This window comes from Plecotus auritus (assembly GCF_963455305.1).
Source record: "Plecotus auritus genome assembly, chromosome: 5".
Classification (NCBI taxonomy): Eukaryota; Metazoa; Chordata; class Mammalia; order Chiroptera; family Vespertilionidae; genus Plecotus; species Plecotus auritus.
In genome coordinates, this window is record NC_137776.1 from 145,598,138 (window position 1) to 145,626,136 (window position 27,999).

Sequence of the window (27,999 nt, forward strand, 5' to 3'; positions counted from 1 at the left end):
ACTTCCACTTCCCTGAGAAAAGGCTATGATAATACTTTATGAAGCTGTCGTGAAGGCTGGCTGAGATCTCACACATACAGTGCTCAGCCTGACTGCTGGTCTCCTCCCCAGAGGAAGGGCCCCATCGGATGCATCATTAAGGACCCCAGGGTATTCATCACTGGGTCTTATAAATAATACTAGAGGCTCGGTGCACAGATTCGTGCACTGGTGAGGTCCCTCAGCCTGGCCTGCTGGGATCAGGACAAAACCAGCTCTCTGACATCCCCTGAGGGGTCCCAGATTGCAAGAGGGCAGTTCTTGGGTGACACCCCCTGGAATCGGGCTTCCTCCTCTCTGGTTCTGGGTGTGTCACTGGAGAACCACAGGTGCCAAGTCACCATGGCTCGGCAGCTCCTGCATTGAGCGTCTGCCCCCTGGTGGTCAATGCGCATCATAGGTACTGGTCGGTTGGATGATCAAACGGTCGGATGATCACTTAGGCTTTTATATATATAGATTAGCCTCATATTAATTGTAATTTTCCCCCAAAATATGATCTGCTTTAAATCAGGATTGTGTTTATGGGAAGAAAATGTAGAGGGCTGATTTTTTTTGTATTATGAGCTACTCCGCAAAAGGTCAAGGTTATAGCTTAGTGGACTAGAGGCCTGTGACAGTCAAGCCGCATTGGTGGGCTTTGGAGAGGGGCAGTTTGCTTGTTGCCCTTTCAGAGTTGAGCTGCCTTTGGAACTAGTCCCTCGTGAGGCATTCTACCACGTAGAACTAAGTTAAAAAGGAGTATAAACTTTCATTATTGCTGGAGTATCCCTCTAGCCTCCTTTCTAAGTGTCTTTCCAAACATTTACAATAAATTCCTTTCATACCCCTTTTGATAATGTTTTTCTTCTCTATGAAAGGAATTTTTTCAAATTTATCTGAACAATTTTAAATTAGGTAATTAATATGGATATTGGAAATAGCCTCAATTTCACACTCCTGGCTCTCCTGAAAGTCAGATGATTTTGCCTTTCTTCTTGGGATGATCTAAGATGTAGAAGTTTTTAGCAGGGATGTCCTTCCCCCCCACCCCCCCCCCCCAAAAAAAAAATGAGATTCCTGGGATGGTGGCTGTACCCAGAACAGTGATGTTGGTACTCTGTTAATTATTGATTGTTTTTACTGCAGAGGGTATATGAGATTCACATGTACTTTTTTAGCTGCTTGGAATGGGGAATGAGATGCCTAATCTGCATATTCCTCCTCCCAGCCAGTGTTACAGTCCCCAGGCCACAGGAAAACATCTGGATCAGGGCTCGGAGCTGGGAGGGCTCTGGGAGAGACCACAAGTAAATAACCTGAGTCTCGTTGAGGCTTTAGTGAGTCAGATGAGGGAGACAGGGTTTGAGAAAAAATGGGGAGTTGACCAATATGAATTGGCCACAGATAGAAAATACAAAATAGATAAGTATTTTGGGATTGTTGATTTAGCAAGAGATAGGGCAGGAGGAGGTTTGGGGGTCTTTTTCTCTAATCCTCAGTTGTTAATTAAGCAGTATTTCCTAAACCATGCTGTTAAGCATTTTTAGGAACACCCAGTGTCAGCTCTGGTCAGTGAGGATCAGCAATGGTTGAGGTGAGACAGAATCCAGCCGGTCCTAGCCCAGCCACTAACTGGTTCTGCTTACTTCATTTCCTTGGTTTCGTTATGTCGAAATTTAAAATTTCACAGCATGAACCTCTCGTGTGTCCATCTTTATGTAATATCCATAGCACTTTATTCAGCTCCAAATGTTTATTATGTGAAGTTCCTAAATGTACGGAACATCTAAAGGTTAATAGGAATCAAACTCTTTGCTTGAAAGTGTATTTACTTCCCTTTGTAAACACACCTGGTTTTTATTTCCTACTAGATACTCTACTATGCTCTGCCCATGAAAGACTGGTTTCCTTCTTCCAGCTATACTTTAAAAATAAACAAAGAAAAAGAAATCCCCACTGTTGTAATACTGCTGTCAGGAGGCCAGGGTGTGCACGTTGGTGATAAAATGTAAGAAGCTGCCTGATGTGTGCAAACCCCCCAGTGCCACTCCTTCTGAAGCAAGGGCAGCCCCGATAACAGGGGTGATTCTCCCAGGCCTCTGCCCAGTTCATGTGCTATGAATTATGTCCTGGCAGATGTGGTGGATAAGCAACTCAATGTGTGTGTTTGTTTCTATTCACACGGTAAACATAAAAGCAGCTTTTCATCAGGAAGCTGGGTCTGGGGAAGTTTTGGATTTCCAGCATTCATTAATTAGTCTTCACACTAGTCTTTGGTCGCACTACTCGACAGGTCTTTTAAAAGACCAAGCTCAAGTCACCTTTAGGTTCCTTGAATTCAGTGCATCGTGCTGCTCGTTCATGTACTAGAACATGAATGATTCCGAGAAGAGACCCTAAATGAAGGTTATAAGTGGCATTTAAACCTCTGTCATTTTACCAGAAATGCTTGCAACTATTGTCACTCACAGCAGATCCCATAATTATCATTAGGTTCTCCTTTCCTATAAAGCAGAAGTCAACTGCATTTGGCCTGCTTGGGAAGCAAATAAATTGAAATTTCATTTGTGCGTGGTAATATTAATATGATCACTAATAACTGCAACCAATATTTTCAGTGTATTATTAAAAAGTCAACAGAACATTAAAAATTGCTTACTATGCATGACTTGGAGATTTATTGTGTATTCAGCAAGTTAGATTACAGAAAATCTGATGTGGGGCGGACAAGATGAGTGAGGTTGAGATGGGGAGGAAGTGATGTCACATGAGAAAAGATAGGAAGACAAAAATGAGAAGAAATAGATCCCTCTTCACGAAAGAGTCCCTTGCTTCTTTCACGTCAAGTACTTTAGAAAAAGATGCATTTGTATTTTCCATCTTTTTTTCTCATCAATCATCCTCTGGCCGGCTAAGTAGCATAGATTGAGAATGGTGAAGACTCCACTCCTGTGGTGTTTTTGCACGTCCGTCTGTGGATGTTCAGACAGTCCCTTCAAGTCTGATTTCCTGCTACATGGGCAGCTTTGGCCTCAGACAGCAGGAGCGGGAGGCAACAGGCCAGTGGAAGGCTGAACATCAGCAGGTGTTGGTGGAGGACACTCGCATGTGTTGGCTACCTTTTGAAATCATCTTTGGGGAGCTGTGAACTTTCTATTGTTAACCATTTTCAGTCTTGGAATTTTTGCTTAGAAACAAGTGGAATGACTCAGCTGTTGACTACACTGAAAACATCACATTAGCCATAATGGATGACAGTTTGATTTTAAAGTATATAATCTTGCTCGGTTAAGGAATAAGATTTATTTTGGAAATGCTTGTCAGAATGTCCTTGAGCTTTAAAAACATGAGCAGTTCTCTCCATGTCTCAGCTGCTGAGTAGTTGCAGGTGTCCTTGCCTTTCTCCGACCTCTTCCAGCCTGAAAACCCTATCTCTCTGAACCTCGTGTGGGAGAACCGCATAGATGGCTGTGCTCTTTGCTCACAGAGTGAACAAATATCAGAAAAAGCTGGGGACTGGTGAGGGGCTTTGGGGAATTGGGTATTCAGGCTGTTTTTGGAAGATATCACAATTAAATGAAAGTTGCTTTATTGTTGGTATTGCTCTAAATTAACTAATATATGTGAAAACACCTAGCATAGTGTCCAGCCACATTTCTTTTGTATTATAAGAAGTCTCTGGGCACTTACTCATGGCCCTTTAGGAATACTTTCTACATAATATGGGAGAATAAAGTAATATTAAAATACCAAGCAACATCTAACTGCATTGGTTGAAAAGTTATCACGCTACTTTAAAGAAAGAAATTTAGTTCCATCAAACCCTATAGCTCTCAAAACCTGGCTTGGGGTGTACAATTTAATTGGTAATCTAGCATAAAGTAGCCTTTTCTGACCTCCTGAACCACAAGAAAATCCAGTTCCTTTCTAGCCTTTAATAAAAACTCTATGAGGTATCATAAATTGATCTTTGTAGGGCATACATAAGAAGAAACACATGCACAATTAAATATAAAATGAAAGAGAGTATTTAGAGTTTGGTCAAATGGGTCCTGTGTGGATTTCACAATATATTTTGCCTTATGTTAGTTTACTAACTTTTAATTTAGCACTCAATTAAATTGGAGGTTTATTTTTTTTCTCTTCTCATCCAAAGCCATATTTAAATAAGCAATTATAATCGCAATACATTACCAAACTAAAAAATGTTATTTCCTACACTTTGGGAAAATATGTGTCTCAAGATTCTTTTCTCTTTACAATATTCTGCCCACCTTCCCTTCTCCATACATCTCGCATGAAAGTTTAATTCTTCAATTACTCTGAACTTTGGGGAAATGTCCAGGTGTTTTTTTTAACTACTTATGTTTTGGTTTTCTGACTATTGCACAGTAATGAAAATGCCCCGTGCATCTGTAATAAATAAATCTTTGAATTGCTAATAGTTTCAGATTAACCTCGTAGATCTCTAGCAGCTGTTTTTATGGCATTTTCAGCACACAAATCAGTCTGTTCATTTCGGGGTCTTTAATCATAAACCATAACACACGTGCATAAAGGTCAGGTTGACTGGATAGAATGGTGGCAGCATCTGTATATTCTGTGGATCCATGGTGGGGGCAGGTCATCCTTTATCTCCTCCTCTCACCTGTATTAGGAAACTCAGGCTGCCATCAGAGGGTAACAAAAACGGGGTGGCTTAAACCACAGAATGTATTTTCTCCTAATCTTTTAGCCTCCAGAACTAGAAGTCCACCATTGAGGTGCCAGTAAGATTGAGTTCTGGTGACACATTTCCTCAGTTTGCAGACGGTCACCTTCTTGCTGTGTCTTCACATGGCCTTTCTTCCTTGGGTGTACTGCCTGCATCTCTTCCACTTCGCGTAAGGAGAACAGTCTTATTAGCTTAGGGCCCCCCTCTTATGACCTCATTGAACCTTCATTACCTCCTTAAAGGTCCTATCTTCAAAAACAGTCACATTGGGGGTTAGAGCTTCAACATATGAATTTGGGGCTGGGGGATACAGTTCAGTTCATTACACACCTTAAGGATGATGCCTGATGTCTCCCATTCCACCCTCCATACCCCTTCTCTCCAGGTGCTCCATGCTGAGGGATACTGATCTCTGTGTCCTCTATGGTCTCCCAGGTCCTCTGGGCTCTGCTAGGTTTTGGCCAGTGGGATGGATATGGGAGAAATGGGAGAGCGAGGAGGAGACTGGGTCTCAGTATGTATTCCCCTGACCCCTCCCTGAAGGGCTGATATGGGTTGGTGTGTCCCCTGAGCAATTTTCAACTCCTGTTATCCCCTCTGCCTCCAGCTCCAGTGACTTACCTCTCCCCAGCTCCTTGCAGGCCTGGTGCAGCGGGTGGGTTATTGACCCAACACTGGCCTTTAGAGTTTCCCCTCACCGTTGCCCAGTTGTGGAATAATCACCTCAAATAATCTGTTTGATACAGGATGTCACCTCGGTCTGGAAGGGACATTTCCAGGGTAGCAGCATCCCACTGTCCTATTAACCAACTGTTATCCCAACCCAGTGGATCTCCACAGGGCCCTTAGCAATGCCATTGTCCTCCAGAGTGGTGTCATCTGTGGATACTGCCAGGATAGAATGACTTGAGGTCATACTTCTGAGGGAGCCCTTGTGACGTAGGGATTTCGGGAGGGGGGTTTGCGGTCAGAACCTATGTCCTTCCTTTGAGGACACTCGGGAGAGATCCCAAGTTCTGATTCTGCAAGTCTGGAGAGAACTTGGAGGCTGGTCTGCTCTTAGATCCTCATGCCACGCTTCAGTGAGGACCTAGGAGTTTCAGCTAAACACCGCATAGCAAACATAAGCCCTCTTTTTTGCCCAAAAGAAAACTCCTGTAAGGGCTAAGGGCTCAGGCTTTGGTTCCAGTTGGATTCAAGCTCTGGCTCTGGCATTGGTCAGCGTTTCTGAGCCCCCATTTGGTCATCTGTAAAATGATAATATAGACTCGCTTTGTGCAGAGTAGTGTTGGGACAGTGCTTGGCACATAGTAAGTTTCTATAAATGTTAGCTCTGTTGTTTTTAGCATACAGTGGACCTTTGTGTGTAAAACCCCTCTTGATCATAAAGTAAAATTGTTTCTTAAGAATTGGTTCTAATAGAGGAATAAATGTATTTGTATTTGTTTATAAAAATCATACACAGTTGCGAAAGGATGGTATGAAAATAAAATAAAAATCTTTCCTACGCTTACCAAACAGGGTAAGTCCTGTTACATGGTCACTTTATGGTAGCTTTATGCATATAACCTTATGCACACTAACTTCTTTACATACACATACATTTTTTTCTAAACGGTGACCATGCTCTATCATTCTGTATCCTACATTTGTCTCTACATCGTGAACATAAAAGTACCTCCTGAATATTTTCTTATTAAACATTCTTTAAAAGTGAATTAGTTTTTAAAGATCTCTTTTGAGTTTTATCCACAGGCATAGTCATAACTTTACATAGATACATAAATGTGTCATATGTGCTTTCTCATGGTTTTATCTCTTAATGGTGCTGTTTCGACCAGGTGGGTTTTGCATTCTTTCACGTGTTCTGTCGACCTGTTGGGTAAGGCTCTGATGTGATCAGGACGAACTGGAACCTTCTTCCTTCTTTGGCTAAGATGGTCTATTTCTAAAGTCCAGGTGTAAGTCAGTCACTAGAATTTTTCAATCTGGCCACCCACAGGTAATGAGGGGCAATTCCGGGATTGACAAACTATTGACTATAGTCCTTGGTGTATGGTGGCTTGGTGATTTTTACATCTTTTTCTATGTTTCATGAATATTCTGGTGGGAAACTGAAGGAAGGTAAACCAGGCCCAGCTGTCCAGGGCAGTAGCATCCAGAAGTTTATTTTCCTATCTCTTCATGAATTTTTCCCATTCCTGTGTAATCATATTGCATTTTTCCACATTGAAGAACAAAAGGAAATCTTTGCTCAAGTCGGTCAAATCATGTCACAAATATTCTGTTTCTTGAGGATTCAAAGTCAGAGATAGTTTATCACAGGTATTCCGGATTCTTTGTGATCTCTCTTCTTGGCTCTTTTTCCAGAAATTCTAAGACAACACCCCAAATATTTTCCCCTACACCTAGGACCAGGCAGTGAGGGCCTGAGAGGGAAGAGTCTCAGCCATCCCTATGTGATTTTTGGTTCTCTCTTCCTAATTACAAACTAAATGTTAGATTTGGCCCAGGTGTCCTCCAGTGTGCCTTCTAGTTTTAAAATGGTAAAATTTCTCACAGACTCAGCTATAAACTATTCCTAAAAATATTCTTCACTTAGGCTTATCTCTGTTTCCTCCCAAGATCTCATCTTATAGAACAAAATAGTCATTATGCTTCAATATATCTATGTTCTACTTTTCTTCTTAATTATTTTATGACGTTAGGGATAGCTGTAATTTATGCCAAGGTTTGGCAAGGAAGAATGTTGACTCCATCTCCTAGCTATGCAAGATCATGGGTCTGGTTGAAAATGTCATCTGCGATCAAATATGTTTGAAAATTACTTAAGAATGTGCCCCCCCTCACCCCGCCTTAGAGTTTTGCAATGACCAACCACTATTAAAGACTCTTAGAAGTTCTGAAGTAAGGGAACCTATTTAATTTTGCTGAACTCATAGTTTCCAAACATATTTGATCTCTTGAAATCCTTTTATTTCTGGTAGTATCCATTAATAATCCTTAGTTATTAGTGTCCACACCATGCACAGGGGAGGCACAGTTCTAGAAGGAAGGATATAGGGCGTTTTTTGCCACTCACTGACATGTCATCTCAGATAAATACAGAACCTTTCTACACCTCATGCTCCTCACCTGTGAAATGAGGGTGCACAGTAGCACCCCCTTCATGGTGGGTGTAAATGTTGGTAGCAATAGTATTTGACTGTGGTGATTGGTGATTAATAATATTACGATTCTGGGGTCCAGCTATCTGAGTTCAAATTTTGTCCTTCCTCGTACTGGCTGTATGACCTTAGGAACATTACTGGACTTCTGTACCTCAATCATTCAGCTGTATGGTGGGGACACAAATTGCACCATTCTCACAGGGTTATTAGAAGAATTCATTGTGATTCACATAAAACTTTAGAACTATGTTTGGTCCAGGGTAGGTACCTAATAAATGTTAGCCCTTATTATTATCATCACTAGAGGCACGGTGCACAAATTCGTGCACCAGTGGGGTCCCTAAGCCTGGCCTGTGCCCTCTCACAATCCGGGACCCCTCAAGGGATCTAGTAGTGCATGAAGTGGCAGGCGGCCACTGAGGTGCCACTGCAGTTCATCCCAGCCCTGCTGCACCTGCCACCACTACTCAGTAGCACAGCCATGGAGGCGAACCGCTGCAGCTGCACTCGCCAGCTTTGAGCCCAGCATCTGGTGCCTGGCATCAGCTGAGCGCTGCTCCCACTGTGGGAGTGCACTGACCACCAGGGAGCAGCTTCTGCATTGAGCGTCTGCCCCTGGTGGTCAGTGTGTGTCATAGCAACTGGTCAAACGGTCCAACAGTCGACCAGTTGCTTAGGGTTTTTATATGTATAGATAGATTGGTGCTATTGTTACTTCTATAACTGTGCCATGTGAGAAAGATTATTTTAGTTTCTTCTTTTATTGGTTTATTTGACTTATAACATTATATTAGTTTCAAGTGTACAATGTTTATGATTCAGTGTTTGTATATATTGTGAAATGTCATGAGAGTGAGTCTAGTTAACTTCCATCACCTCACATAGTTACCAATATTTTCTTAATGATGAGAACTTTTAAGATCTACTCTCTTAGCAACTTTCAAATATGTAATACAGTATTATTAACCATAGCCACCATGCTATATATTACATCGGATTATTTTAGTTTCTACAAGTAACTCCTCTTACATCAAAACACAACTTAAACCCAGCATGTTATTAAAATAGCATCACACCCTCCTGCAAATATTTGATTCTGTCTTGTCAATTTTGATCTCTCCATCTAGAGCCTGGGATCCTCCTCTTCCATCATTTAACTCTTTAACGTTTTGTCTTTGTAAACAGGGGCGGAGAGGCCTGGGCTCTGTTTTTGTCTGGGCATCAGGCAATGGCGGAAGGAGCAAAGACCACTGCTCCTGTGACGGCTATACCAACAGCATCTACACCATCTCCATCAGCAGCACCGCCGAGAGCGGAAAGAAGCCGTGGTACCTGGAAGAGTGTTCCTCCACACTGGCCACAACCTACAGCAGCGGAGAGTCCTACGATAAGAAAATAGTACGTGCCATTTGCATGCCTGCCATGATGTATTTATTTATCTTTCACTTTGACATTCAGACAGAAAATCACAAATCCCTTTTTTAATACTCACCTGAGGACATGCTTAGAAAGAGGGAGAAGGAGAGGGAGAAGAGAGAAGAGAGAAACATCGATTGGTTGCCTTCCATATGCTCCCCGACTAGGGATCAAACCCGCAACCCAGATATGTGCCCTGACCAGGGATCTCACCGGCAACCTTTTGGCACTCTGGGCTACACTCAACCAACTGAGCCACTCCAGCCGGGTGGAAAATCACAAATTTATATGCACATGTAATATATGGATATAGAAAGTTTGATTAGCTGATTACTCAATACAAGTATTTGTAAATGTTACCATTTCGTGGAAGAAGCCTGTCCAGGTGATGACATTCCTGCATTTAATGTGGCCTTAGACATGATTATGCTTCATACTGAGGACAAATGAACAGTTCCCCTTTACCCAGTGAGTTAGTGGCAAGAAGGGACTAGATTAGAACCTAAATCTGATCTGAGCCCGGTGCCTGTATCCCTGTGTCCCCACACTGCCTTTCAGCCTTAGCGTCAGGGCTTTGGTTTCCAAAGAGAGCTAATTCAGAGTGAAAAACAAAAGTATAGGAGGAAACCCAGAATTCCAGTTGGACTCTATTTATTTAACGTGAACTAAACCTATACAAAAGATGCTTTTCTAATATTTCCTCACAAAGTTGGCCTGAGTGAAAAGCAGAGAGTCCTGTGTGATCTCCTGCTTGCTAACACACCTACTCTCTATGCAGACAGCAAAAGGATTGGCGAGAGTTCAGGTTGCAGGACCAGCCTGCCTGGGTTTCATTGGGTGTTGAACTATTTACTAGCTGGGTAACTTTAGACACATTACTGAATTTTTCTCTTTTAGTGGCCTTGCTTGTAAAACGGGGACATTTAATAGTTCATAGTTTGTGGAGTTATTACAGAGATTATGAGGAAGTAAATAAAAAGTACTTTTCCCACTAGCTGACCCATTTGTGCTCCAGAAAGGTCTGGCTTTGGGGGTACCCCGCACGGTGCTGCTGATTCTAAATGTCAAACACCTTTGTTCTTTGCTCTTTTCCTGATCATGGTTTTGGGAACTGTCTAGGGCTTTGTCTTACTAAAGTGGAGTTCAGCTGCTATGCCTGCCGCCTTTTAGCCTTTAGCCAAGACCTTGCTTTCGGGTCTTATCGATTCATGCAAGTTTGGATCACTCCCTAATGCTACAGCTGACTTTTCCACAGCCGTGATAGGACACTATCTCATCCATGGTGTTCTCTATTCATACCCATTTGGATTGATTCCTGGCTATTATATGATTTTATGTTTGATTTTTCAGTTACTTCTTAAGACCTTCTTTAGTGACATTTTGCAGATTGATTTAAATAAAAACTGCCTACCCATGTACAGATCCCATCTGTCCCCATCTTTCCCTAATTTCTCTACAATAGCTGGGCTAAAAGATATACACATGGGTCTGCCTTTAAGCACCTCCATCAGTCATCAGTAAACATAACTGCAATCCACAGAGAAATAAGAAAAGAGAAAATACAGAGATGAGTATGTTTTGAAGTTTCATAGTTTTCTTAGTGGGATCATGATCCTCTGTGATGTGTTTGTTACCTTCATTATGGAAATATTATAATATAGGAATGTTCCTGCAGCTTTCAAATATGAAGACCTTGTTTCTCAGAACTAATGGTCAGTGTCCACTAGTAATAAGTTACATCAGTCAGTCCTGCATCATGAAAATCTTGACAGAACTCTCTGGACTAAGGATCCCCTTCTTATACCTCTCAAGTATGAAGGCAATTTGAGACAAACTCACCTTTGCTTCAAAGTAAATAGGCCCATTTAGCCCAATTTATCCCTGATTGCTGGGATTGGAGGAGGGGTACTGTTAAATTCCATAATTGTCTTCCTTAAGGGAAACTTATAATCCAAAGGGTAAAATATCGAAAGGAAGGAAGGGTTATCTGAGCCCCATATGGGAGAACACAATGTGGACAGAGGGACCTCAAAATTGCTACTGTTAGATTTAGTCCCTAGACTTGACCTTCCTGGTCCCTTCACTATTTGCTGTGATTGTGCAGTAGCTTTTATATGCCCCATGACAGGGTGGTCATATAGGATTCTCTCATGGATGGACAAATTGGTCCATTCGGTGGTCCAGGATAAGGCATGAAAGGGAAGGTGGACACTGTGACATATCCTTGATTCGGGTCCTGTACTTTCCCTTTCCCTAGTTGCTGCTTTTGATACCAAAACCTTTACTAACTCACTATGTATTTAACATTTACTCATTTCTAATTCTTATTTAATCTCTCCCATTTTCATTACAGCAACTTACTAGTAATTTTCTTTATCTGGTTCTCAGATTCCCTTATTTTGCTTGAATCTCCAGATTACTCTCAGATGGAGAGGAAAATGTGGGAGCTGCTTCAAACTATAGTCTAGCTTCAGACTGTGCAGTGGCTAAGCAGCCTTCACAGAGTCTTGGTTCCTTCATCCCATAAGATGGAAGTAAAACCAGCATCAACCTCACAGATTTTCATGAAGAGAATAAGCATGAGATATAAGGTATTTACACAGCACCTGGCAGAGTCAGTGGCTGGTACCATGGTTCCCTGAGTCAGTGTAGCTTTCTGCATCCTGCAGAAATGAAGCAAGGCTGGTCATTTTCCCAGCTGTTGTTAACAGAGGTGCTTGTTGCACCCCTGTTCTGCCGATCTATAAAATACTGAGTCTGTTCCACTCTCCCCATAAAGAAAGGCACTTTGATGGCAAACATGTTAACGGTGTGAACATGAATAGAGTTGGCAACCATATCAGCCTTTTATGGTCCAGCTGACCCCTTTTCCTTCTAGATGTCAGGATGACAGATAGTCCTGTGTTGTTCCTGGGACCTTGTCATCATCAGGCTTTGAACCAGACTCGGGTGGCCCCTTGGAGGTGCCCGCATCCTGTTAGTGGCATCTGTAATAGAGTGTGACGGGGATGGCAGTATCTGCCTTTCTACTCGGGGCTCTCTTCCCGGGAACATTCGTTTTCTTTTGTCACTTGCAGCCCCTCCAGAAGTGCACACTCAGCATTCCTCAGTCACAGAGCACCTTTGTGATCTGAACCAAGGCAGCTGCTGGGGACCCAGGAGAGAGGAAACATCTCCTCTCTGCTTCTAGGAAAGCACTTTGTTAAATAAAGTGACCTTGTCCTCAACAAATGCCTTCTCGCATTATGCAAGCAGGAAATCCTTGTCTGGGTTTCAAAACATAGCGAGGTCTCCATCCATCTCTTGGTTTCCTGCCACTACTGTTGGGATGACTGTGGACCTTGGTATTCTACTCATGCTTTAACAGATCCGATCAGGGGCAGCCCTATATCATATTATTACAACAGATAAAGCACCAGAATATCAAGATTACTACAATAAGAAGCTCCTCTATAAGAGAAGCAGAAACCAGTGGACATGACTGGTTATTATAAAGCCATGTTATGAAGTAATATTTTTATTAACCATAGTGTATACATCTTAGTCTGTGTTGAATATGTAATATGTTTATAGTGCTTTTAAAATATCCTAAATCTAACATTGTGGTCCTCTAATGTGTGCCCCTGCACTATGTAATCGAATGCATGTCTCATCATGTCTTCAGTACACTTGGCAGGAAGATCAGGTGTTTTCCCTGCCTTACAGATGAGAAACATAAAGCTCGAAAGGTTAAGAGAAAGAAAGCTAGTAGGTGGTAGAGCCCAGATTACAACCAAAATCAGATAGATGCTCCCAAATCCACCTTGCAACCTATATGATATCATGCCCTGGATAGTTTTCGGGCACATCCATTATGGGGCTAAATGACAATTCCCCCCCCCCTTTTTTTTTACTATGTGGCCCACTTATTTTGACTTTCATTAGACCTTTTTATAACCCCCCTCAGACTGTTGGTCCTCTTGCAAAAACCTAAAACTCTTTGCCAATCTGAATTGCTTGTGCCTGCAACACAGTGTGGGCACCAAACTCCCTAAGCATATGCTGTTTTGTGTGACATTCAACTCAGGGCTCTGTCCTGGGAGAAGTGAAGTCTATTAGGCCAGAAACCACTTATTTATTATGTTTGTTCTCAATTTTCACCTTAGAGAGGTTATTCTTCTTCACCTCCCCTGAAACAATGGCTCTTCCCTCCACTATACTCTTATCCTGTTCCATTTTCTTTCTAGTTTCCACAGAGCTACTTAACATGAGATTGCACATTTTCTTATTGACTGTTTTTCACACTAGAATGGAAAGTACTTGAGATTGAAGACTTTGTTTTAATCTTCCCAGAGCCTGAGTTTAATAACTAATTAGGTATAAATGACTAATCAGACATTTGGAAGGATGGAAGCTTTAGGAGTGTTTACAGGAAGACAGAGGGGTGTTGTGTTTCTTTAAGAGAAACTGCTCCTGCTGATAGGTTGGTGAGAGGCAAAGGGAATTTGACAATATATTTAGCGTAGAAAATTGCCTGGAGTCCATTTTCCATCTTATGACATGATATAGCTGTAACATATTGCCTTTCTTAGTGTCAAAGACCATTAAAGATGCAGTCTGTAACTACATCCCAGCATTTCTGCCAAGTTCTGTTTGGGAGCTGAAGCTCCCCTCTTTCCCCAATCACTCTCATCATTAAATTATCTCTTGCCTTTGGGACTAGTTGAGTCTTTGCCTTCCCCCCCGCCCCCCATCCCTGTAATAATTTGGCTCAGTGATTAGAATTCGGGGGCCACGGTATTCCTCCTGAGATGGGTTTTGTGAGCCAAGGTTGAGAAAATATATGCTCTACTCAACCCTATCCTGATGTCATTTTATTTATTTGTGTTCAAAACAAACTTGCTGCCTGGGGTGTATCAGGGTTGGCCTGTACCACCAATTCTACGTGGAGGAATTATCTTTTTGCTTTTAATGCTACTCAGCAGCCACACATTTCCTTTTGCAGAAACATAGTGAACTCCCCCAATACTCAACTCATTATTCAGGACAGGTCCTGTTCTCTTTCATCTCTCTGTTTCTCCTTTTGATTCCGGAAGTGTCATTACTTTTCATGACTAGCAAATCCAGATGTGTTTAGTTTGTTTGGAAGTTTGGTACATATTCTCTTGAGAATGGGAGTGGGGAGGGGGGAGGAAAGGAAAGTTTGTTCCTGAAAAGTTCTGATTTTGATTGTGGCCCAAAGGAGACTCAGTGTGCCCACTGGCTGACTTGGGCTGGTCCCAGGTCCCACTGTCCTTGCTGGTGGTGTCTGTCACCCTTACTCTCCCAGAGGACCACACTCCGTGACTCAGCTTTTTCTTCTCTGCCATTGCAGGATTTACTACTTCACCACCTACCAGCTCTTCAGTAGCTGTTAGTGCTTGGGCAAGTTAGCCTCCCTGAACCTCCACCTACTAGGTTAATAAATAGTATATCTTCCTTGGAGCATTTTCGTGGGACTAAATGTAGTTCTTTATGCACATGAAAGCGCAAGCGCGCGCGCACACACACACACACACACACACACACACACACACCCCTACCCCTACTGCCCGTTGCCTCACTTGTTGCAGGTTGCTCGTGGTGGTAGCTTTAGAAGCAGGGCAGCTGGTGGTAGCCATAGTAGCTGTGAGGGGAATTGCTCTCCTTTACTTAGCCCCCCCGGATTGCATATAGACATATGCACACATACTTTTTGTAGGTTGCTTATAAGTTTATGTGAGTTCTGTGTGGAAAGTTGATAAAGAAGTGACCTTGAAGTCTTTCCTAATGAGTGGGAGAGTTTAAAGTACAGAACGAAATGAGTACAGATGAGCTTGACTTTAGCAATTCAGCTTAGCCAATACTGTGCTTCTGCTCCATACCGAACATTACGAGCTCCGAGCAAACATTACGGAGATGCGGGCATGATGTAATATGGCATCTTTCTGTAGTAATCGCAATCTCACATTTGTAAGCAAAACCTTACTTTTGCACTTCGCATTTATAGATTCTTGTAGCAACATGGAGTGGAATTTCGTGTGGACTTGTCAGCAATGATTGAATTTTACACCAGTCCTTGTGCTTCAGTGAACATATAAAGCATTAATTGGTCCTCGGTTCCTTTTTATTTTGCTGTGCTTTAATAAATCAGCTTCTTCTGTTTTATCCATGGACACATTTAAGGTTTTTCATTTCTCTCCTTATCGCTCATAGCTGTGTCTGAAACAGATTTCTGGGCACATTTCTAATCCAAATGAAAATCAACACCAGAGACAAATTCATTTCATGTTTTAAAACTATCTGTTCAGTTGCACTTTTACCAGATAGGAGAAAATATGGCACCTTCAAAATAAAACAGATCACAAGATAACCCGGAGATAAAAACTCTTAACTGGAGGGTTGCTATAAAAGCTTGTTGCTGATGGACAAAGTCAGTCTGGACTGAGATTCCCTGGAGAATGACATCAACAGGCTAGAATAAAAGGTTCAATCAGCTCCAGTAATGAAATATGAAAGATTAGGAAATAAAGATTTAGGATGAGAAAAAGTGATGGTTCTTCTCCGAGGAAGCCGGGCTGGGCCTGAACAAAACCCACCCCTTCTCACCATAGGAGGATGATGTCCCTAACTTTGTAGAGTCCAAAAAACCATCTGCTGCTCATCCTGGGACAGGCTGAAAATCTAATTTGCCGATCAGGACAGCTTTGATCTGGCTTGGGGCCTGGTGTCATCTCCTGTTTTCTTCACTCTGATGGGCAGAAATGATATTTTCTTGAGCAATCGGAGAGGTTCTGAGGAGGAAAATTGTTTCTGACTTGGGTAGTGAATTGAGGAAATTTGGAGTGTGCAAGATGCGCCACCGGGCTTGCAACCAGGTTCCGAGACATTCTTTAAAATGGAATCTAAACGTGAAGTGCTTTATTGTTCTGTTTCACATACAGCATCTCTGGACTCCCTGCCCCGGGATGTGGGCCGAGTGCAACTTTTCCTTTAAATTACAGTGTCAGATCTTGTATGCATGCGTTATGATTAATGGGGTTACCCCGTGTGGCTCCAGTTCTCAGAACATCATTTTTCTTTAAGATTGCATGCTCCTTGGTGGTCTTTGCCTTTTCTTTCTAAAGATAGACACAAAAAATTCTTCGGTACTGTGGCTACTCTTAATGATGAAAACCCTGCCTTAGATCTTTCTGATTTACACCTAAATATCTTTACCACTGACAGTAACTTCCTCTTGAGATGACCCAGCTGAAATTTCCACTTAAGGCAGGATGAGAAGCGAGTGAGGATGTTTTTGTTTCTTTTCTCTCCATTCCTTCCTCCTCTCCATCACCTTCCTGTTCCACTCCCTTTCCACTCCTGCTCACTACTCAAGTTTCATCTCGTTGAAGTGTTTGCAGGGTGGGGCCGGGCGGGCGGGGGGAGGGAATAAAAGCACAGTGGTGATTGGAATTCTGCAGTCCTACCTATATCAATAGCATTTACCATTAAATTGGTGTTTATATGTAAAAGCACTGAGTAGCTTTTTGCTTAAGTCTATTATTATATGTATAATATGATATATAGGTGTCTATACCTGGTGTGTATATATAGATAGGGCAAATTCCTATTGCAAACCCGACATCCTAAAACTTTTATTGTTCATGTTTGGGATTGGCAGGAGTTGGTTATTTATTAGACTCAAAAATGCAACACACACTTGGAGTGTTTATTCTGGATTTGTTTCTGTGCATTGAAAGTGTCTGGTGCAGCTGAAGAATAAGTAAAGGGAGCCAAGTGGGAAAACATCATGAAAAATCTTGAATCCAGGCACAAGTCATTGAAAAAAAAAAATAAAACTTGGCAAACGTGACCATGAGGGTGAGGTAAAATGGGAAGAATGCAGCAAGGCCATCTCTCAACAAGAGCGTATCTGAAAACAGGGAAACCGGCTGCTCCTGGGCTGTTTATGCATTGATTTAGGGATCAGGCCTTTGGAAAATAAGGCTACACTTTTACCCATAATTTCAAATGAAGTAGAAATACCTTTTTGATGATCCAACAGCCCCACTTCGAGTGCATATCTAAAATAATTGAAAACAATCTCAAAGAGATAGTTGCACACCCATGTTCATTGCAGCATTATTCACAATACCAAGAGGGGGACGTAACCCAAATGTCCATTGACAGATGAATTAATAAAGATAATTTGGTATATACGTACAATGGAATACTATGCAGCCCAAAAAGTGGGAAATCCTACAACATGGATGAACCTTGAGGATAGAATTTTAAGTGAAATAAGCCAATCACAAAAAAAGACAAATGCTGTATAATTTACCTATAAGAGGTACCTAAAGTAGTCAAACTCATAGAAGCAGAAAGTGGAATGGTTGTTGCCAGGGTCGGGGAGAGGGAGAAAGTGGAGTTCCTCAGTGGGTAGAGTTTCAGTCATGCAAGATGAAAAGTTCTAGAGATCTGTTGTATGGCAATGTGCATATCCTATATAATAAAAGGCTAATATGCAAATTGACTGAACAGCAGAATGACTGGTTGCTATAACACGCACTGACCACCACGGGGCAGATGCTCAAAACAGGAGCTGCCCCCTAGTGGTCAGTGCACTCCCACAGGGGGAGCTCCGCTCAGCCAGAAGCCGGGCTAACGGCTGGTGAGTGCAGTGGCAGTGGCGGGAGCCTCTCCCACCTCCGCTGCAGGCTGGTAGTAAGGAGCAAGGGGTCCCAGACTGCGAGAGCCCTGGACTGTGAGAGGGATGTCTGACTGCTGGCTTAGGCCCGATCCTATGGTTGGGTGTAGTCCCATGCACCGAGAGGTTGCTGGTTCAATCCCTGGACAGGACACATGCCTGCATTTTGGGCTTGAGCCCCCAGTATTGGGTGTACAGGAGGCAGTGATCGATGTTTCGCTCTCACATTGATATTTCTTTCTCTCCCTCTATCTAAAAAATTGATTAGAAAAAATAATTTTAAATAAATACAGGAAGTTTTTTAATGTAGGAGTGTTTAGGGCCTTGTTTATCCAGACATCTTACAGGCATCCAATGTGGAGGTTGAGAAGATGGCTAGAAACAGCCTTCCCTGCCTGGCAAATGTACAGTTGGGGCTCCTGCACACCATTCAATCATTTAGGAAGAGTTCAAAGCTTGTCTCCTCTCTCCCATCACCATATCTGTGTGGTTCTGTATGTTTTTGTTTATCCTCCCACTTGTTGTGTATCGGTCCCTACCTGGTATGGAGAATCTGGTAGCCGTGGAGGTACCAAAGGAGCAAAGGAAAGACAATGAGAACTGATGGCCTCTTGTGAAGCTCAGTCAGGATGTAAACCCAACACAAGTAATTAGGGTCCACTCTTACCTCATGCGGCACTGAGGGAATTTTTAGGGGAGGATTTATTTCTAGGACGTTACAAACCTGTTTCTTCCTGTGAAGATCAAATTTATTTCCAGATCACCTAATCATCACACTCTTCTTAAAGGATGCTCCTTAGAACAACAGGACTTTGCTTATATCTCCCTGTGCCTTTCTGATGACCTTTCACCTCAGATTCTTACCTGTAAAATATGGGGACTATATTTGTTGTGATGCTGAAGAAAGCTTTACTGATGTCTCCAATAACTGTTATGAGACCACCAGCTCATCTCACATGCCCTGTGCATTCCCAGCACAAGTGATATCAGCCCCAAGAGGCCAAAAATGGATGCTTGTCAGGAGGAATGGGTTTACAAAATTTTAGATATTACAGTGGTTCACAATCTTATCCCATAGTGTTTAATCTCTTGTTAAAGACAATCTGAATTTAATTATTTTTCTTAGTGAAATGGTCATGAAACAAAGCACCATTGAATGCTGCAATGAAGCACCACCCTTGCTTGATGGGTCTGTTACTGAGCCACATTCACACCAAGAGGAAAACGTGATCTAGTTCTCACGTTGTGATTGAAGAAAGTGGAGAAATAGCTGATGTTCTTCTATAACAGTGGTCAGCAAACTCATTAGTCAACAGAGCCAAATATCAACAGTACAACGATTGAAATTTCTTTTGAGAGCCAAATTTTTTAAACTTAAACTTCTTCTAACGCCACTTCTTCAAAATAGACTCGCCCAGGCCATGGTATTTTGTGGAAGAGCCACACTCAAGGGGCCAAAGAGCCACATGTGGCTCACAAGCCACAGTTTTCTGACCACAGTTCTATAATATACTAGAGACCCGATGCATGAAAATTTGTGTAAGAGTAGGCCTTCATTCCCCCGGCTGCTGGCACCAGCTTCCCTCCGGCACCCGGGATCCGGGCTCCTTCCCTCAGGCTGCCCACATGCACCCGGGACCTGGGCTGGCTTCCCTCCAGCCCCGGCTTCATCAGGAAGGACATCAGGAATGACCTCAGAAGGACTGCTTCCCTCGGGCTGCCCACATGCACCCGGGACCTGGGCTGGCTTCCCTCCAGCCCCAGCTTCATCAGGAAGGACATCAGGAATGACCTCAGAAGGACGTCTAATTAGCATATTACCCTTTTATTATTATAGATAAGATGTACTTAGTGCTGTAATTTCATATCAAGTGCATGGGTTGAACCTGACTTTTAGTATTCGTGTTAGATCTTTGAGAAATCCTTGGTTCTTCCATGTTACATTTCCATGAATTCTAAAAAGTCCTTAAACAAATGTTGCTTCTATGGCAGAGCATACCTTTTGCTTAAAACCTGAGGCTCCCCCTACCTAACAGTTCTGGAAGGGCTGTGTGCTTTACTCCTTATGCTACCAATGCCTAACTCACTGTTTGTTTGCTGTCCAACCTGTCTGGATTATTAAAAATAGTGGGGTAGCCCTGGCCAGTGTTGTTCAGTGGTTAGAGTGTGGGCCTGCAAACCAAAGGGTTGCAGGTTTGATTCCTGGTCAAGGGCACATACCTGGGATGAGGGTTTACTCCCAGCCCCTCAGTCGGAGTGTGTGCTGGAGGCACCCAGTCAATGTGTCTCCTCTCTCACATCAGTGTTTCTCTCTCTCCTCTCTCCTTCTCCCTTTCTTCCTCTCCCTGTGTCCCTCTCTCCCTTCCCCTTCCTTCTACTCTCTCTGAAAAGCAATGGAAAAAATACCCTCAGGTGAGGATTTTTAAAAAATAAAAATATTGCGTAATGGAAGAACTGTAGCTTTAACTAGAGCTGGGATTAGGGTGAGGTAAGTGAGGTGTCTAGGGGTCTAGGGCATAAAATTTAAGGAGAATTTGCCTAACCCTTATGTTTCAGGCCAAACGCTCCCCTAGTCGTTTCCAAACCCTTCCCTTTCCAAAGTTGATTTAGGCGATTCCCTGGAAGTGATATGGTCATAGGAGCACAGGAACAGGGAATTTAAAACAACTATTTCAACACCCCTCCATTCCACTTGTATAAGTAAATTTCTTTCTACTTGCATGTGATTCACATTGACCCCAGAACCCTAAAAATCTTCACTTCTGTCTTCTAGATCACTACGGACCTGAGGCAGCGGTGCACGGACAATCACACTGGGACATCTGCCTCGGCCCCCATGGCTGCGGGCATCATTGCACTGGCCCTGGAAGCCAAGTAAGCCTTTATATCCGTTTGTTTCCACTGGCGACAACCCCTCACCTCACGGACAATCTACCCTCTCCCTAGTATAGAGTCCCTAGCACAACCCAGAATATAATCTTCCCAATCCCAACCTGAAAACTTCAAAGATTAGGGCTCTAAATTTTTTTTTCCTATATTAAGGAAAAAGGCACTTTTTCTTTTTGAGTTTTTATATTCCCTAAAAAATCAAACTGTGTCATTACTTTATCAGGGAGTCATGTGCGAGCGTGCCAGTTGGCTCCAACACTCTTGCCTTGTGGAGGTTTTCATTCTAGTCTGGGAATGTTCCTGTGAGTCTGAGTGGGCAGGTCTGCCCACTTCTGGGCCCCTTCCCTGCAGAACAGCGAGGCAGCTCAGAGTCCATGACAACAGTACCATCACAGACTCGTTCTCGGGGACAGAATATTTTAAGGTTATGTGACAGGAGCCCAGGAACAAGGACAACCCACTTACCTTAAATCCCGTTTAATGTAGTCAAATTCTGAGACTAAAGGTCCCCTGAGGTTATTTGCAATGCGTCCCATCTCTTCTTTCTCTGAGCACCAATAGATCAATTTGTCTGAACTCTGAAAACCCAGTACATATCTATACTCTCTTACTCTCCATTTTAAAATCCAAATGCCCAGAAAACTCAAGGGTTTTTTTGCAAAATTAACACCAAAACTCATTTAATTGCAAAGTTTGCCCTGATTTGATTTGAGACTAGTGGCAGTCCTTATTTATTGTGAAAATACAGAAATATTAATGTATTTGATTATGAGGTGCTGGCTTAGACCCCATTGGAAGTTTATATAATATATGCAAGAGACAAGCTATCTGGGGAAAAAAAAAGTTTGCATTTTAAATACATTTGGTGCAAGGACTTTAAAAAAGGGGTTGTGGGCCCGTACTTGGAGGCCCTCCTTACAAGAGAATCATAACAACAAGGAATTGAAGTAATGATATGAGTGGTTTTCCCAAAATGGCCTTGCATGCCTGTCCTAAGGAGGGAATGGAAAGATTCTTTCATCTAGTGTACCCTGATATAGAACAATAGCAGGCGACAGGAAAAGAATACAAGAATCATAACATACTCGGGTATTATAGCAAAAAGGCACTTTTTATTCTTAACACAGAGGTGGCCTCGCAACATTTCCTGCTGCCCATCTGTAAGGCAGAGGCCTGTGGCAAGGCAGTCAGGCCTTTAATGTAATACGGATGCAGTAAAGGGCTAAGTCAGGTAACTCCTTGGATTGACACAGGTATATCAACACAGGCTGTGGATATGGGCCATCTTATCTTAGTCCATTTGAGCTGCTATAACCAAACACCATACACTAAGTAGCTTATAAACCACATTTATTTCTCACAGTTCTGGAGGCTGGGAAGTTCAACATCAAGATGCCAGAGGGTGTCTGGTGAGAACCCACTTTCTAGATGAGCCCTCTGGGTTCTTGCTTGTCAAGGCTCTAATCCCATTCATGAGGGCCCCACCCTTATGGCCTGGTTACCTCCCAAGGCCACACCTCCTAGGATCATCACATTGGTTGCTAATTTTCAATATATGAATTGGGGGGCGGGGGGGAGGCCTGGAAGGCACAGATATTGAGACCATAGCAGGTGTATCATTTGACTCCCATGAATGTTTGTATTTCTTTCTTTTTGATGAGGTTAAATATTAAAATCATTTCAATATACCATATCTTTTAAAGTGTTAAAAGTTTGGTTTTAGCAAGGAACTGGCACTAATCCTATTAAATTCTCATTTTACAACTTTTCCCTGGACTGTTCTCAGGGCAGACGTCTCGATGAAGTATCTGTGTTTTTCATTTGGTGGCTGTAAATTGGGGTTTTGAAAAATATATCATCTTCATTCTGGAATTCTAGATTGTTTCTCTGGAATATTTTTCTGTCCACAAAATATTGAAGGGGGAAAAATCAGGAATTCTTCCTGCACTTCCCTTTTCCCCCCCAAAAGAGAATATAATCTCAAACTTGGCAACCCAGTACCATAACTGTGGCTAAATGATACTCAGTTTCTTGAGCTATTGCTACAGCATTCATATTTTTAGTAATTATTTTAACCACTCTTTAAGTTCAGATGAAAAGTCCTTACTCTATTCTCCAAACAGCCTACAGTTGGATCAGACCTTTGGGGAATGAGAACACACTGAGAGGCCGCATCTGTTTTCTTTCCCTTGCATTTTGAGCATTTTTAAAGATTGATTTTTGCCAAAACTGTGATGCGTGGAAGGAAGGTCCCAAGATACAGTTTACCTGGAAAATCCACTGTATTTTAAGACTTTAAAATAGCCTAGTTCGATTGTGGGGCCAAAGTACAGGGTAAATCATCTGATAAAATGAGAAACAATAAACCTTTTCTTGGAACTCCATTGTTTTGTGCTACAGGCCAGTCTTTGCCTGTAAGTGAAGCTGTATGTTAGGGGAAAGCGGTCAGGGAGCTAAGAATGGGTCCGGTGTTGATGTTACACAAGGATCATTGAGCAGCGGGCCTCCAGTATGAGTAAAAGGATCTAAAACTAGGAAACTGTAGTGAGGCTCTCAAATAGCAGAGTACGCAGATTATTATTGTTCGTTCTAAGCCTAACCCTGGCAAAGAAGCCTTACCCATTCAGCCAGCCCCCTCCCCTGGCAGTCTGCTCTTACAAGAGGCTAGTACTCTCCACAACACTTAACCTTGGTATTTGGAGCTTCAGCCTTTACTCTCCCAAGTTGCATCTCTAAGGTACTCCCTTGTAAGGAGAGAGGAGAGAGACCTCTGACTCAGGACACTGCCAGCACTGCAGATAGGCACCCTGCTCAGGTCACAGGAGTCGTGAGTGAGGGTGAGTGGTCAGGTGAAGAACAGGGGCTACCAGTCCCTAGTGAATGCGTGTCCCAGCTATCTCTGCACAAGGACGAATGCACCATTAACCCTAACTTCACTGGGTTACAGTATTTACGCAGGGGAGACTCCCAATCCTCACCTCCTCCCCAGGTGCTTGCCTGCACCAGCCGATTGATTTGCCTGGGTCATAAGAAAGTGGATCCTACCTGGGATACATGGCAACCACTGACCTCTCTACCACTCTTTAAAAAAAAAAAAAAAAAAGAGAGAGAGTTTATTGATTTTTAGAGAGAGAGAAAGGAAGAGGGGGAGAGAGAGAAGCATCAATGTGAGAGTGAAACATCAGTCAGCAGCCTCCTGCACACCCCCTACTGGAGGTCGAGCCTGCAACCCAGGCATGTGCCCTGACCGGATGAAGCCCAACCAACTGAGCCATCCCGGCCAGAGCCTCCTCTGCCATTCTAATTCTTCTAGCTCCCCTAAGGTCAGAGCTTTTCCAAAAAAACCTTCTTAGGAAACTAGGAGAAAAGAAAACAAATACAAAACATAGAAACAGATAAGCTTGAAGTATCCAGATCTCTTATCTGAGCCCAACAAAAGTCAGTCATGAATTACCTTTGCTGTGACAGCTCCTAGGACTCCCAGGCCTTCCTTTTCCTACGGGGTATGTAAGGACATGTGTTGCAACAAACTCCACTGTTACACCCCTCGCCCCAGATACTTGGGTAAAAGCGTGCTACTCCCAAGACAGGAAGCTCGACAGCCGCCTCTGACAGTCTAAGCATGAACTTTGCCACAATTAGTCATTTAGGCAATTTCTTCCTGCTCCCAGAGCTGTTTCCTGGGTGCAGAGAGCTCTGAAGCCTTTACCCTTCTCAAAATCATGAGCAATTTCAAATAAGGGAAAATACTGTCATCTCCAAAAGGGGAAAACTTTTTTTGTGTTGGGGTACCCTCGCCACATATGTATTGGTTCAGAAGTTTATAATATTTCAATTATTTGGATTGTGTGGACTTGGGGGTTGTTTTCTGGTTTTTCAGCTGAATGAATAGGGAGTATGTAATCAGTGATTATGAGGGAACTAATTGCCATTTGGTAATAATATCTTTTTAGTCACATAATTCAAAAAGTGCAAACAAAATGAGTGTCTGGGTGCAGTTTTCTTAAGTGAAGGAAGTGGTGTAACATGATTAATAGTTTAGATGAGCAACCTAGAAGAATGTCAAATCCCATTTGTAAGTTGCCTTATGTCTCAAGGCCAGTATATATCACCGGTACTCTAGACCTGTGGAAAGAAATAAAATGTTGCTAGCAAATGATGTTTCATATAAAATGGTTTGTTAAGTAGAGTTGAAATAACTGATATGCATAAATGGTGAAAATCATAAACTTTTGTTTTACCAAAAGTTTTCCTGATCGGAACCTGCAACTATTAGCAAAGAAAAGCTAATTTAGTAGAGTATTTTGTATGTTAAATTATCAGCATTAGCTTGGGAAATTCAAAATTTAAGTTCACCGAAGAAACCTTTTGGCCTAGAATTGCCAGTAGTCTCTCATTGGAAAAGTGAAATATTAGCAATCATGAAATATTGCATAGTGAATGGTAAATAAAAGGGGTGAGTTGGGTAGAACCTATTTAGGAAGTTCTTTAGGACTTAGAAAGAAGGTATTGATATGAAGAATCTTCCACAAATCCTTGTTTTTAAGTGACCCAAAAACCTTTTCCTCAAATTTCATATCTCAGCGGACACAGGGATACCTCCCCTTGAGAATGCCTAATATATCTTGATCTAAATTTAGGAAATAAACAGATTGGGGTGGCAGCTGTTATCCTGTACTGGAAACATACCTGATACCTGTTAAACATTAGCTGCCTCTGTTATGTTAAGTAGTATATATATACATACATGTACTATTTCTAGGTAGGTTTATCTACTTTCTTCTTATTACCTATCTATTTTCTCCTATTTCAGTAGTCCTATTACCACTGGTTTATAGAACATACCATATAGGTATATGTAGAACATAGATGATAGAATATGTAGAGAGTGAATATACTTCTGATAATTTAGAAAATTTCTATAATTGTACTATAGATGTTTTGTATGGATTATCTTTCAAACGAGGCTTAAACTCCTAGAGACTAAGGATTGTACTTTACGGTATTTATTTATGTGTATATAAAAATGTATATTGCAAATTAAAAAAAATTAAGCATCATGCTAGGAGCAAAATGAATTAGGTAAGGCATAGTTTAAATAATTTGCAAAATATGTCCCTTGCCTTCAAAGGATCTTAGAATCTCCTTATAGAGGCAAATGTACACTGATAAGTACATGCTAGTGTACATTTGACATATACACAAATTATTTAAGAAAGCCAATGAAATAGTTTGGGGGAAAAGGAGAGTGCAGGACTCGGGTGAAAATAGAAATAGTCAGCCTCCATAGCATCCAAATTAGAATATTGGTGCCATGATATTTTTATATCTTCCATGACACCTAAACCCAATGTTTGAACACTGTCAATTCTCTAGTCCAGTGGTTCTCAACCTTTTTAATGCCGAGACCCTTTAATACAGTTCCTCATGTTGTGGTGACCCCCAACCATAAAATTATTTTCGTTGCTACTTCATAACTGTAATTTTGCTACTGTTATGAATCGTAATGTAAATATCTGCGTTTTCCGATGGTCTTCTCAACCGCTAGCAGGGTCGCCTAAGACCATCGGAAAACACAGATATTTACATTACGATTCATAACAGTAGCAAAATTACAGTTATGAAGTAGCAACGAAGATAATTTTATGGTTGGGGGTCACCACAACATAAGGAACTGTATTAAAGGGTCGCGGCATTAGAAAGGTTGAGAACCACTGCACTAGTCCAACCTTCTAATATTTTGTATAAGGGAAATGAAGTTAACAAAATCACTGAATTTTGTTATTATTTTTACCTTTCCATTCCTCTAAATGATTAGTGACCTCCCCTCACTGTGTCAACTCATTTCTTTCCCTGTTTACTTACCATTCTCTAGAGCTGGGCTTCACCTGGCTCCATAGCATAATAAAGGCATGATGCTATTCCCTTCTTAGCCTCCAGGAGAAGTTCCTCAACCTTTGATCTTGAGTGAAAGGGATACTTCCAGACATGGAAAGGTCAAAGTGTGAAGAATTAAGATGTGTTGAGCCACAGGATAATTCACACCACATGCTGATGATTTCAAAACGCTGTCCCCAGATAGTCTTTCCTTGGGAAATTAAACTTACCATCTGTATTTCTTAAAAACCTAAAGAAAGCCCACCTATAGAAATTTGACGTGGTTCCTATTGATCACCTATAGAAATTTGACGTGGTTCCTGTTGATCAACCTTTCTATGTCTTTGCTTTGCATTTAATGTCTCTCTTAATCTATGTCTATGTCCAGCGTGGGGAAATACCAAAGATATTGGGGATAGAATTATTGTGAGAAGTTAATTCCTGGGACAGTTGAGAGCGAGTCTGGACTTCTTAACAAGCTGAGTTCAAGTCACTTAATTGAAGGGCTTCAAAGTCCTGGAACTAACCATCCTGGAGGGAGGCCACATAAGAAGGACTTGGTAAACCTAAACATTTCTAAATATTGGGATTAGCATCATAGTCCTGATCTCTTGTAAACTGTTCTTATCTTCAATTTCAGTATAAAATGTTCCATTAAAATTTTTCCCAAGGGCCACATTCAGCTGTATGAAAAGTTGGCAGTGGGCAGGGAGCACAAATACAGTACATTTGATTTTGAGGTAAAATAGCCGAGTGTCACCACACCAGCTCTTTTCTTTTGGGAGAGTTTTAGTTACTTCATCAATACTTTTTTTTTTTTAAATTAGATGCACAAATAGTGAGAATACAGGCATGGATGCCTGCATTGTGTATAATTACAACGGTAAAGAAGTTATTCACACACTTGTTTCCTTTCACAAACTCTTAGAGTTTCTTGTGTATTATAGTGTTGTGGGTTGGGCTTGGAATTTAGCTGAGATTTCTGGCATGAGTGGTTGGGGTCTATAGCTTGAGGAGAATTAAAATGTAATCAGAGAGATTTGTAAAGGTTTGTGAGGTAAAAACAGCACACATTTCCACCGGAGGCCAAGCGGACAGAGAAGGGATGTACTGTCCTGGACTATTCCCTATAGTGAAATAATTGTAACCAGACCCACAGAGCAGTTACCACGGGCCTTCTGCCAGGACTGTGCATGAAAATAGCTTTGTTATGTCTACATACACAC

The 27,999-nt window shown here is 42.0% G+C and overlaps 1 protein-coding gene across 4 annotated transcripts in view; it reads left to right on the forward strand.

Annotated features, from left to right (window-relative positions):
- Positions 1 to 27,999, forward strand: part of PCSK5 (proprotein convertase subtilisin/kexin type 5) — a gene marked incomplete at its 3' end in the record, with an annotated part of 433,646 nt that overhangs the window by 169,456 nt on the left and 236,191 nt on the right. For all 4 annotated transcript variants that reach the window (XM_080668429.1, XM_080668430.1, XM_080668431.1 and 1 more), the window contains exons 8-9: positions 9,091 to 9,303; positions 20,781 to 20,881. In XM_080668429.1, the coding sequence (XP_080524555.1) occupies positions 9,091 to 9,303; positions 20,781 to 20,881 (314 nt within the window). The remainder of the gene's footprint in view (positions 1 to 9,090; positions 9,304 to 20,780; positions 20,882 to 27,999) is intronic.